A 12,789-nucleotide genomic window follows, 5' to 3' on the forward strand; every position below is an offset into this window, starting at 1 on the left:
TCCTCCACAATGTCAGATAACCACTCTGACACCATGTTGCGTGATGTAACGCTTCATAAAACTACAATAAATCAGGAGGCAAAGACGACGTGGTTTAGTTGCTATTCTGCCATGATGGAGACTCAAAGGACCCAAAGAGGGCGTGATTTATTATAACGTACCCAGGGGTATCGGATCCCGTTACACATAACATTGTGCCTTATATGTTAGAGAAATAATTATCAAGCACGAATCACATGGTTTTATTTAAAACAAACACATATTGACCATAAAAACAAATAAAAACAGTCGCCTCTCAAAACGCGATATTCAAAATTCCCGTACCGAAATTGTCTAAGTGCAATGACGTATTGGTTGTTTGTGCTCAATTGTCGTCAGCCTTCTTTGTATTACTGGGATGTCATTGCACTCAACAATATCGGCGCCCGGGAATTTTGAATATCGCGTGTTGAATAATGTTTTTATTCGTTTTTATGGTCACTATGAGTTTGTTTTAAATAAAACCATGTGATTCATGCTTGATAATTAATTTTCTTACATATAAGGCATAATGTTGTGATTGCCGGAGACACCCTTTAAAGGAGGGTGGTCTAATCTTTTCAGATGGTGTTTTGTACCTTACATTGAGGCCTGATGACATCAAAACAATCTGACACCAAGCTTCAAGTTCAATTGCTCCATGGGTTGGATATCAGAAGTAAAAACATGTATCTTTCTCATAATGGCCCATAGAAAAGTTTGAGTGGCATACCACCATGGAAATCAGGATGCCATTTTTTGCCCATACCATCAAAACAAAACATCTTGGATGCAAAATGTTACTGGGGTAGTGGGGTTATTAAAAAAAATATGAGCTGTCTTTGAATGCCAAAAGAATGTGGGCAAAATGTGTGTTGGGTGGGTGAGGCTGCTCACCCATGAGGAACAGGGTTGCAGCTACGCTGAGCGGTGGCGGGCGGACCCGCCCGGCACTCTTAATTTTCACCCGGCACTCAAGTTAATTTTGAGCCCAAATACCCAGCACTCCAGTCTCAAATGTTTCAAAATCAATGAACAATCAGTATGAAAATTAGCAATTCGTTTCAAAATTTCATTTTTTTTACCATTTCATTTAAATTTCACCCGGCACTAAAAATTTGCCTGGCTATAACCCTGATGAGGAAGAAAGTAGTTGAATGACAGACAAAGCTACTTTCTTGATCAATTCATTGAATGAGATAGATTTTATCACCGAAATCTCTCCATCTTCTTCTTTGAAAAACAAAACCAGCTAAAAACAAAATGTGCATAGATCTCACCTGCATCAGCTGCTGAGGCAAGACGGACCTCATATGTGACCTTCCCATCATCTGCCACCTTCTTGAACAGCCTGGTATTGTATGCACTAATGCTCTTCTCATCCATAAATTTCTTGGCTTTTTCTGCATCATCCATGGTGCAGTTCAGGGAAAAGTAAGTGCTGATTCCCTGTAATATATGCATGTAAGAAGAAATAAATAACTAAAGGTTTCTTGACCTTCACATAATTACTAAACCAGGAAGGAAGTTATCTTGCCCTTCCCAGAATCCTTTGCAACATGATACATCACCGCTCATGTCATCAAATGACACACCCATTACTTTGTACAGGTTCCTTTTGTTTTCAGTTGGAGAATAGACTTGCTAAAGAGGGGGTCCATAATTAACATATTTTGCAAGATGTGGATGTGCTCTGTTCATTCATTTTGTCACTATCGACGCATGTTGCACTAGATAGCAAATCAGTACAGAAAATTGAAATGAGAGAAATGCATTATGGGAAGAGCAAGATATCTTCTCTGATAGTCCGAATAATCAGACCCAGAACAAAATATTAATTTCTGACATGATCGTGTACTGGGTCTGAACTGTTTCCGTATGAAATTTTGATGGCAAATTGGACAATAGAAGCACATGGTTCTACGTGACAGCTTTTTAATCCCCATTCAGGTTACGTGAATCACGCTATTGTGGACCATCCTTCTGATACTTGAGTGTTTGGACAAGCGGAGCGAATACGAAAGTCAGCGTAATAGTACGGCACTGCTTCTCTGATTGCCAGAAACCACATTCAAATGTCAACAGATTTATGCACATAGGGCTGTTCCATTTAATATCCATACACCCCCTATGGAAGACATAACATTAATCTCCCACACAAGGGGTGTAGATTTCAAATAGAGTCACCCATTCAGGTAGCCTCAATTTGCAAATCACACTCATGTTTTCATAAGTGTGACATAAGCAGCTCTACTTGCATTCCATACAATTACACCCTTTGAGAAAGATTCAATCTGAATCTTCCACTGAGGGAGGGTGAGTTACAAATGGAACTGCTAATGTGTTCATTCCATTTGAAATTCATACTCCCCCTGTAGGAGATATTTCCAAAATCTTCCACAGGGGAACTGTTTAGAATCTCTTTAGATTCATGCAAATTTATCTACGAGAATCTATGTGAGAAAGGATTCTCGCTAAATTTCTAGGCCCGGGCAGTGAGATTTACAAAAATGTACTCCCTCATCTAAAGGCATTATAGCAAAACTGGATTTCAAATATTGTATGCACTTTACCTTGTCTCCAAGACCGAGTTGTTGTTCTTTCTTGGATAGTGAATAAATAGCATCGCCACAATCCTTCCATAACTTGTCCACTCCTGCCTGGTCAGCAGCATATGCAGCACTGGCACGAATGATGCCTCCTAACTTGTCCTGCAAAAAAAACCCACATTTCTTTATATTATTTATTGCAGTTATGAGAAAAATCTTTTTAAATGAATTCTTTACATTATTTACTGGGATTATAAGAAAAATCTTTTTATGAATTTTTTACATTATTTACTGGGGTTATGAGAAAAATCTATGATTTCTTTACTTTATTTACTGGGGTTATGAGAAAAATCTTTTTAAATGATTTCTTTACATTATTTACTGGGGTCATGAGAAAAATCTTTTTAAACGATTTCTTTACATTATTTACTGGGGTTATGAGAAAAATCATTTTTAATGATATCTTTACATTATTTAGTGGTTCTTATTTTACAAAAGTCTGAAATTCCATGCTCCTACCCCTTAGAATGGTTCAGTTGGATGAAAAACTTATTCTGTAAAATTTTCAGGAAGATCGGACAATATTTACTGGTAGCCCAAGAGCCTTCAATATGGTGACCCCTGTCGTGATTATTGGTCATCGGACATTTTTGAGCAATTTTAGGGGAGTATACTTTCAAAATAGAGTGTCTCTTGATATTCAATCTTTCTAAATGCATTAACAGTAACTAGTTTAACATGTATATAACAAAGGGTGCCTTGTATTTACTTCCATTGTTGTTTTAAACTCAACCAGATATGGCACTTCGTGCTGCGAATACTTCTAAATACCGGTCCTCGGCCATTTTCAAGCATTTGTAAGGGAGTCTAATATAAAAAATAGAGTGTCTCTTGATACCCAATCTTTGTAATTGCATTAACAGTAACTAGTTTAACATGTGTATAACAAAAGATGTCTTGTATTCACTTCCATTGATTTTTTAAACTCAACTAAATATGGTAGTTTGTGCCGTGAGTACTCCTAAATACCGGTCAACAGCCATTTTCGAGCAACTTTTATAAGGGGTTTATTTTCAAAATAGATTTTCTCTTGATACTGAATCTTTGTAATTGCATTAACAGCAGTTGACCGGTATTTAGGAGTACTCACGGCACAAACTACCATATTTAGTTAAGTTTAAAAAATCGATGGAAGTGAATACAAGACATCTTTTGTTATACATGTTAAACTAGTTACTGTTAATGCAATTATAAAGATTGAGTATCAAGAGACACTCTATTGTTTATATTAGACCCCCTTACAAATGCTTGAAAATGGCCAAAGACCGGTATTTAGGAGTATTCGCAGCACGAAGTGCCATATCTGGTTGAGTTTAAAACAACAATGGAAGTAAATACAAGGCACCCTTTGTTATATACATGTTAAACTAGTTACTGTTAATGCATTTAGAAAGATTGAATATCAAGAGACACTCTATTTTGAAAATATACTCCCCTAAAATTGCGCAAAAATGTCCGATGACCAATAATCATGACAGGGGTCACCATATTGGAGGCTCTTGGGCTACCAGTAAATATTGTCCGATCTTCCTGAAAATTTTACAGAATAAGTTTTTCATCCAACTGAACCATTCTAAGGGGTAGGAGCATGGAATTTCAGACTTTTGTAAAATAAGAACCACCCTTATTTAATTTATTAAAAAACTCACTACTGGGGTTATGAGAAAAATCATTTTAAATGATTTCTTTACTGGGAGTTATGAGAAAAATTACTGAGGTTATGAGAAAAATCTTTTTAAATGATTTCTTTACATTATTTACTGGGGTTATGAGATTTTTCTTAAACATGAGAGTTGGTTTAAAAGTCACAATATAATTTTTAAAAATTCTACAAATGATATATTATGACTGTTTTTTTTTTTTTTGGACTGAATATTATAGGATTAACTGTGAGGTTGAATGCTGTCCATCATACAATGTACCTTTGGAAGATCTGGAACAAACTTGGTATCTCCAAACGACTTGTAGTTTCCAAGATTGGCAAAGAAAGCTGCTGCATATGTCAACAGAGACTGAATAAACAAACAAACAACAACAATTATTACATCAAATAATTATGTGATTCTACAAACAAAAAAAGCGATTGTCTGTATGTTGCACATAGAAACTAAATCATGGCCAATTAATTAACAGATGAACATGAGTTTCAAAGGCTCGGTCACCTTTGTACGGTATTTTTGTGGGACCCGAGAGAACATCAGACACACCAAAGTGCATTCTGAATACCCTTCTGATATCAAATAATTTTGATTTTTTTTTTTAATTCGCGATATAAGACAAATTTTATGGCAAATTTGGTTCCGGTTAATTTCATGTACAGTGTGCAAATATTTCTGGTGATCCATTGGAGATCAAAGTCATTCAGCTGAAACGATTCAGTTGCCTTTCAATTTGTAATTCTGAGTATACCAAATATACAGTTTCACTTTCAATTGCTTTATTTTTCAGATCAACTTTATGACTTCACTTTTTTAGTAGGGCATACAAACATTTCAAGAGCATTTCAAGCTTGAATTACATGTAATAGTGCACATGTACACAATTTCTGGTGAACCATTTATTATGGTACAGATTAAACTCACTTTACAATACAATTTCACTTTTGTCTTTTTTTACACAAAATTGTGAAATTATTTTTCAGATCACTCATACTTTTCTAGCAGGCTTGGAAATAAGAAGCGCCGGACCAGGGGCTACTTTGTAGAAAAATTGCCAATGGTTCACAGCGTTTTACAGGGAACCAGGGGCTATTTTCAATGAACCAGAGGCTATTCAATGGATGGGAAAATTTGTTATGTACATTTTGATACCTCACTCAATCAGGCTGGGAAATATGAAGCGCCGGACCCAGGCTACTTTGTAAAAAAATAGCCCCTGGTTCACGGGGTTTTACCGGGAACCAGGGGCTATTTTCAATGAGCCAGGGGCTAAATGGCCCCTGGTCCCCACTTATTTCCCAGCCTGTTTTCTAGCCATAAACTGGATTTCTTGTTTAAGTTTATTGTTTAGTGAAAGACAGTTTTTATAATCAATGAATTAGTACGGTAATACTAATATGCATACATAGTGGTTTTTCTTCATTATAGACACACAGAGGCTCTGAAATTTTTTTAATATTGGGGGGGGGGCATCAATAAGGGGTCTGCTCCAAGGCATAAAACGGTGAAGGGGTGGGTGTGGGAGGGGTATTCCCCCTGCGTTTGTGCCTATAAGCTTTCGAAATACATTTTTTTATGAATTGTACAGGTATATACACTGTAGTCCTTATTATAAATTATGAATGTTACCTTAAACTTATGAATTATACCCAAAAAATTACGAATTTTACCCTAAAATATGAATTTTAAATGAAATTGTGAATTTTGAAATGAAATTGTGAATTTTAAATGAAATTGTGAATTTTAAATGAAATTGTGAATTTTAAATGAAATTGTGAATTTTAAATGAAATTGTGAATTTTAAATGAAATTGTGAATTTTAAATGAAATTGTGAATTTTAAATGAAATTGTGAATTTTAAATGAAATTGTGAATTTTAAATGAAATTGTGAATTTTAAATGAAATTGTGAATTTTAAATGAAATTGTGAATTTTAAATGAAATTGTGAATTTTATTTTTGTGAATTTTAAATGAAATTGTCAATTTTAAATGGAATTGTGAATTTTAAATGGAATTGTGAATTTTAAATGAAATTGTGAATTTTAAATGAAATTGTGAATTTTACATGAAATTGTGAATTTTAAATGAAATTGTGAATTTTAAATGAACTTGTGAATTTTAAATGAAATTATGGGGAGCATATGGTACTTATTCCCTACCAAACTTATTGGTGGGGGAATCCCCAGGCCCCTCTCACTCGGTTCGGAGCCACTGATATGGTATACCAGTAGGCCTATTATTTTACCATTTCTGACTTACTTTCATTTTATCATTTATGACAATTATTTCCACTATCATGGCATCATTTTGTGATTCAACTTTCAAGCTTTATGATAAAAAACTTGTAAAATTGTAATTTTTGTATGGATCCAGGTTTGGATCATATGACTTTAGTTTAAATCAAACACAAACTTTTAAACACACTCTGATCATGCTGATTGGCTGATCACTTATACATGAATATTGATCAGCCAAAAAAAAAATTGATAGTGATTGGACAGATATATGTGATGCGATCAAGCAAAATGAGTCTGATGTCGATCAAAATCAAATTTCAGTTTTCAATCTCATTATATGAGCCATTCTCAGAGCTTTATTTTGCTGAAAACCCCATTATAATTAGACTTATGGTTCCAGAGATATAACCATTTTAGTGTTGCTCAGAACAATAAAATGCAAAGGAAGCTGAATACTATTATTGATTATATCTCAAAATCAATATTCCCGACATCCGCCTCATTTTGCTTGATCGCATCACATATGATGTCAACAATGCCCAAATATGGAACTATTAATATTGGGCATGACAAAGAGCATTAGAAGACCAAAATAAGGAGCTTGATTTATATATTGATAACAATTTCCTAACTAGCTGATCATGCAATGCGTAATTGTTGTTTACATGTTTTGGCTAGCCTTTCAACAAGGCTCTGCCTGGAGCACCGTATCTGACAGAACCTGCCGCACAGTGTCTTCGACCCTATATCTTCATGGCAGGAATCGCCATGGTAGGTTAAATCCACAGCCACGATTAGCCATTTGGTTCAAACCTTTAAAGCTCTTTTAAACTAATAATTAGTCGAGGGACATAACTAAGGCTACTCACAATAGCCGGGTAATCGATCTTGGTTGTGCGTGATTAAGCTTGTATACCCCATTGAGGTCAATGGTCATCGACTTTTATACTGCCTACAGTGAGTGCAGGTGTACTACACGCTGCACGCTGTAGTCCATAACAGGACCAACGCAATATAAAATGGTCAAATTTTGAGTTCAAAGCGCACGGCCAATGTTCAAAGCGCATTCTAGCGACTATCATATCTGTTCAACACGTATTTCCAAGTTTATGAGACCAAATCTGGTTTCTTGAGAAAAAAATCATGACGGGAGATATTCATCATTTTCTAACCCGGTATCAGAAGATTTTCGCCTGATATCAAAATCGTGCATAGGAATACACGTGTATCGATCCCGTGTATTCATTTTAGTGTCTCTTCTGCACCAAATAATTATTAGCCAGGCGGTGTCGGTGTGTGCCGAGTATTCAACATAAACGTAGACAATCAAAATAAAGACATACTTTTCCGCAATCCATTGTTTTAGGGCCTTTTATTTTTTATTTTACTCCAGAACTCTAGCTTCGAATTTACACACAATATAAAGTTACGCATTCGATGCTAGAGTCCTTTGCTTCGGTCGGACAGCGGTGCAGGTTTTTTCACTAGAGGTTGTTGATTCTGTTAATGTTAAAATTTCGATGAGTCAACTGTACCTTTTGAGCAAGATTTGCCTATTTTGAACAGTCTAAAATTTTGCTGAAGTGTAATTTTAGCAACTTTTTTGATGCAATCGCCTGTCGTGATCGGCTGTGTTTACTTCTGAAGACTTCCATTGCTTTGAACACGGTGTCATGCTTCAGCGAATCCGACTAGATTTTGAAAGCAATGGTCTCTACTCTCTAGCTTAGAATGTCAAGCTATCGGTGAGCAAATTCTTGGCTAGACTTCTCGAGCAAGACGTATTATGAATGAAGTATAAATGTGATTCAATTCCCAGGCTCAAAAGGAAAAAAGATTGCCCAGTTTTCATGGCAAAAAACAACAAACAAAAAACAGCCCGATATAATAGAATTAACCAAGACAATATCGCTTACCTGGAAGTCATTTTCAGTGACAGACTTCAGTGACCGTTCTTTCAGTTGTTCTACAGTCTCAGCCTTGAACAATTTTTGCAGAAGTAGAAAAATTCCTGGGGACTCTGGTGACGTTTGAAACAAACAGATGAGCCCTCCTGCCCAGGATGCTCGAGTTAAATAGTGGGCGTACAATTTTTCTTTGGGAGTAAGCCCATTGAAAGCCGTGGTACATTCAAGATTAACAATGGGAACATCGTTGGGAATAATGAATTGAGAATCAGTGGACATTTTCACAGCTGGTGTTGAAATTGTTGAATTTGAAATCTGGCGTCCGAGAACAAAAAATTGGGATGATTTGTCTATGCTGTTTACTTGGCCTGAGGTAAGCAAGTAAATTGAAGGCAATGATTTACACTGCTTTAGTTTCAGGAAATTGAAAACAAAAGTGAAAGCAGGAAATCTGATGGCCTGCATTCGTGCATTTACAAATGGATAAGCTTCCCATTCATTCCGGGTTACGGGTATACAATCGGCTGAGTGATGCTGATCGATAGCAGCCGGAAGAAGCTCTTAGCCGGAAGCATCAAACATGTGAATGACCTTTCAACTTGACCAAGGGGTGCTCACCCATTTAAAATTGGGGTCGATAACTATAAATTTGTTTACCAGAAATTTGAAATTACATGGTATTCACATTTAAAGGTAACTGTTTTGTGGCACAGTAAAAAAAACTTTAAATTTTTTAAAGCAGTTAATATTATACACCCTATTTACAGCTCCAAAAACGACTGGTTTAAGTGCCCAATAAATAGCCCATTAGTACACCCCCGAATTTAGACCGTACTTCAAATCAAAAGTCGAATCGCTAGCGACGACTGCTTCATTTTGAAGCAATGGAATTACTCGTAAAGTCTACAGTAACAAGCAACGCTCCAGCTCATTGGTCAAAATAAATTGCTTGTCTTTAGCGACTAAATATAATTTCATCTGACTCAACAACCACTTCCTGCGTCCCGTCGCCTGGAAATGGTAAACAACCTTTTATAAAATGCTTGATTCGAGGCTTCAATTTTAGTTTATTTAAGGTAAGCATTGAAAAATATTATGTACAGATATTGGGGTAATTATTAGAGGTATTTTCTGCTTTGCAAATATTGACATTAATGCGTAAATAGATAAGCTTATACGTGTCAATGTAATTCTGTACTGTCGAACTGTCTGTGTTGCCGAATTCGGCAACTTTTCCTTTAGTTTCCCCATTACTATTTACTAATCCGCTTGCACTTTGCAGTTCTTGACATGCTTGTGATTATATAAACTGATTTTTCACCTTGGTGTGGGAGTGACGTTATTGCGCATTTGAATTTGGGTGTAGTTTCAAATTCAATTGCTAGCGTTCACTCGGCGTCGGCGATCTTTTCTTTTACCAATTTTAGTCTAGACCACCCGAGACTGAGCCTAGCCCTAAAGGTTAAAAATAAACTTTCGCATCAAGTTAGGTTAAACATGTTTTAGCTATTATATGGTCATGTTTTTTATACTGGGACCCTAAAAAAGGCGGTGCTGTCACATTTTGCTAAATCATTTTGTCTACTTATTCCTATATTTTTGCTCAAGTTCATCATGAACAAATGGTTTTGGTCTTACTTTGAAGATAAATTATTAATCTAATGAATAAAATAACAAATACAATTAAACAAATGTATTAATTAATTACAACAGCTTAATTAAGTTAATTAGTCAGGGGTGGTGCCGGAAGTGGAGGAGCCGGAAGCGGAGGAGCTCTGTGTAATTCCAATGGGAAGTTGAAGTTCATTAATAAAATTTATGCACTTTGTTGCCTAGTAGAAGTAAAAATGCATTTGCATAATGTAATCTTATTTTTTTTAACTTTCTATAAGGCCAAATAAAAAAATAAACATGTTTCACGTCCCCTCCCGCTTCCTTTTTTGAGGTTTTCTCAAATAATTTTTTATTTTTTGAAATTCAGTTATAACTTATCAAAAAATATGTCTAGGAAGTTGTGATGCTTTCTATAGCCTTGTTAAGATACAAGAAACATTTTAGGAAGGTTTTGTGATCATTAGAGGGGGTGTAACTCTCAGAACAACAAATAAAAAGGGCCTCCTCCTTTTTCCAGGCATTATTGTATGTACGGATTGTACGCTAAAACAGCTCTAAGAATGGGTATTTACACCAATTTTACGATAAAAATAGAAAATAAAAAGCCCCTCTTCCTCCTTTTTTTGAAAACCCGGACGTGAAACATGTTTTATTTTTTACTTAGCCTAACTATAATTGCCTAGTTAATCTTAATAAACTTAGTAATTAAGGATTTAACAAGCTTTTAATTAATGCAGTGGAATGTGGGTCATACAATACAATGGGCTTTAATTCTGCATGCATGCATATGAAATAAATTTCAATATTGTTTTATCTTTAAAATATAAAATAAATCTTCTCAAAGGAGATTATTACAGTCAAAGGATTTAATCTGATGACATTGATCTCTGGTTATTGTTCAATAGTTTATTGATGTAAGCTAATTGTGCATGTATATGCCTACATGTACATGTACCTTTGTTACTAATTATTCACTGTATATTGATTTTTGGAACACCCTATATAGGAATTGGATATTTAAATTTGATATTATAGCAATTCTGAATATATTTTCCAAATTTAATGGCACTTACGGAAATTTTACATAAATTAAACAATTTAATTTACAACTTTTTTCACACCCTGTATAACACAATGGGCTAAACAAATATAGTGCAAACTATATATTTAATGAAAGGACTAACTGTGTACATTCCAAATATCAAGTTCATTTTCCAATTTAATATACTATGTAGAAATATTGGAGTGGTAAAGAAATTTAATTTTTTTTCAATGGAATCACCCTGTATATTTTTTGGTACACCCTGTATATCCACTCAAACTTTACAGATTTGCAATCTTGACAATATATGCTTTCTAAAAATGTATACTTTTACTAGTTCAGGTGAAAACTTTTTGAAATATAATCAGAAATACAAAAAAGGAGTTGATTTTTGACAAATTGCAAGATGTGACACGATTGGGTCCCACCTCAAAAAACATGACCATATACAAACATACCTTTTTTTGAACAAAAGGTATGTTTTAGTCAAATAAAAAAGGTACCTTACAACATAGTATGTTTCGTCGAACAAAATCCATGTTTTTATCGCAATTTTTGACGTATTACGTAAGAGCTGAATGCAAAACCGGTGATGCAAGCTCCAAAACCTTCGCGTAGCACAAGCGCTTGATGTTTGCTCGTTGGTTTATGCTCGCGTATCAAGCATTTTTAAGCATTGTTTGGCAGTTATTTGTACTGTTTATTTTGTGTGTCCTACTGTTACTGCTGTAGCCTTAGCATGGACTGGTTGGTAGCCTGAGCTAAAAACCAAAATGCAAAATACAGTTTTATCTTATTAAATTACAGTCCATCCTCCCTTATCCATACCTAAACAGATCTCTTTGTTATCTGGACATGCTTTGAGAGCTTGATTTCATGCACTGAAGCATTTAGGAGGACATAACTATGTGGCAAAGCACTCAAAAACCATATTTCAGTGTTATTGCCCCATTTTGAGTAAACCTTTGCTGTCTCAATGTTAGCACTTCAAACATTCAATGCAGAATTACATATAATTCACTGCACTTTATCCGGATTTTTCACTTATCCGGCCAGTGCTAAGCTTGGTCCCATCATGGCCGGATAAGAGAGGCTGGACTGTATTTTTAGGCCCTTTGCAATTGATTCTGAGCTTCCATTTTCAGAAAACAAAAGAAATAACTTTTTCATTCATTATTTTCCCAACTTCCAAAGTTTTATTATCAGTCAAAATGTGAATATAATAATGTACATTAGGGTCAGAAATTCAAAGCCAAGTGCAAGAATCCTCTTGGATTCTCCCAGTGGAATTTTGCAAGAATCTATGGATTCTTGCCATGTAACTTCGTATGATAAACTGAAATATTTACGAGAATCCATTTAGATCTTTGCGAGAATGGATTCTCGCCAAATTTCTGACCCTGATAATAAAACATGAATTAGGACTATACATGAAGAAAATTCAGATTGCATTTACATTTAAGAAACGCAGGTATTTTTTACCACACTTTTTAATTTTAATATGTCAAAAATTGCAATTATGAATTCAAACATGGTTAGAAATTGCAAAGAATTGAAAACCCATAATCAAGTGCAAAGGGCTTTCGAAGTTAGAGTCAAGAATTCATGGTACATTATGCCTAACAATCGTAGCCATAGGTTTTAAATTATACCTCAAATTTCAAACCAAATGATCAAAATTTATATTATTTACCTACAGTGAA

General features: G+C 35.0%; 1 protein-coding gene across 1 annotated transcript in view; it reads right to left on the minus strand.

Annotated features, from left to right (window-relative positions):
• Nucleotides 1–8,931, minus strand: part of LOC140153488 (dipeptidyl peptidase 3-like) — a 33,212-nt gene extending 24,281 nt beyond the window's left edge. The window contains exons 1-4 of the mRNA XM_072176251.1: nt 8,440–8,931; nt 4,550–4,639; nt 2,592–2,729; nt 1,299–1,467 (exon numbers count right to left, since the gene is read on the minus strand). Of these exons, the coding sequence (XP_072032352.1) occupies nt 1,299–1,467; nt 2,592–2,729; nt 4,550–4,639; nt 8,440–8,895 (853 nt within the window). The 5' untranslated portion in view covers nt 8,896–8,931. The remainder of the gene's footprint in view (nt 1–1,298; nt 1,468–2,591; nt 2,730–4,549; nt 4,640–8,439) is intronic.
• Between the last annotated feature and the right edge of the window lie 3,858 nt (nt 8,932–12,789).

This window comes from Amphiura filiformis, chromosome 5 (genome assembly GCF_039555335.1).
Source record: "Amphiura filiformis chromosome 5, Afil_fr2py, whole genome shotgun sequence".
NCBI classification, from domain to species: Eukaryota; Metazoa; Echinodermata; class Ophiuroidea; order Amphilepidida; family Amphiuridae; genus Amphiura; species Amphiura filiformis.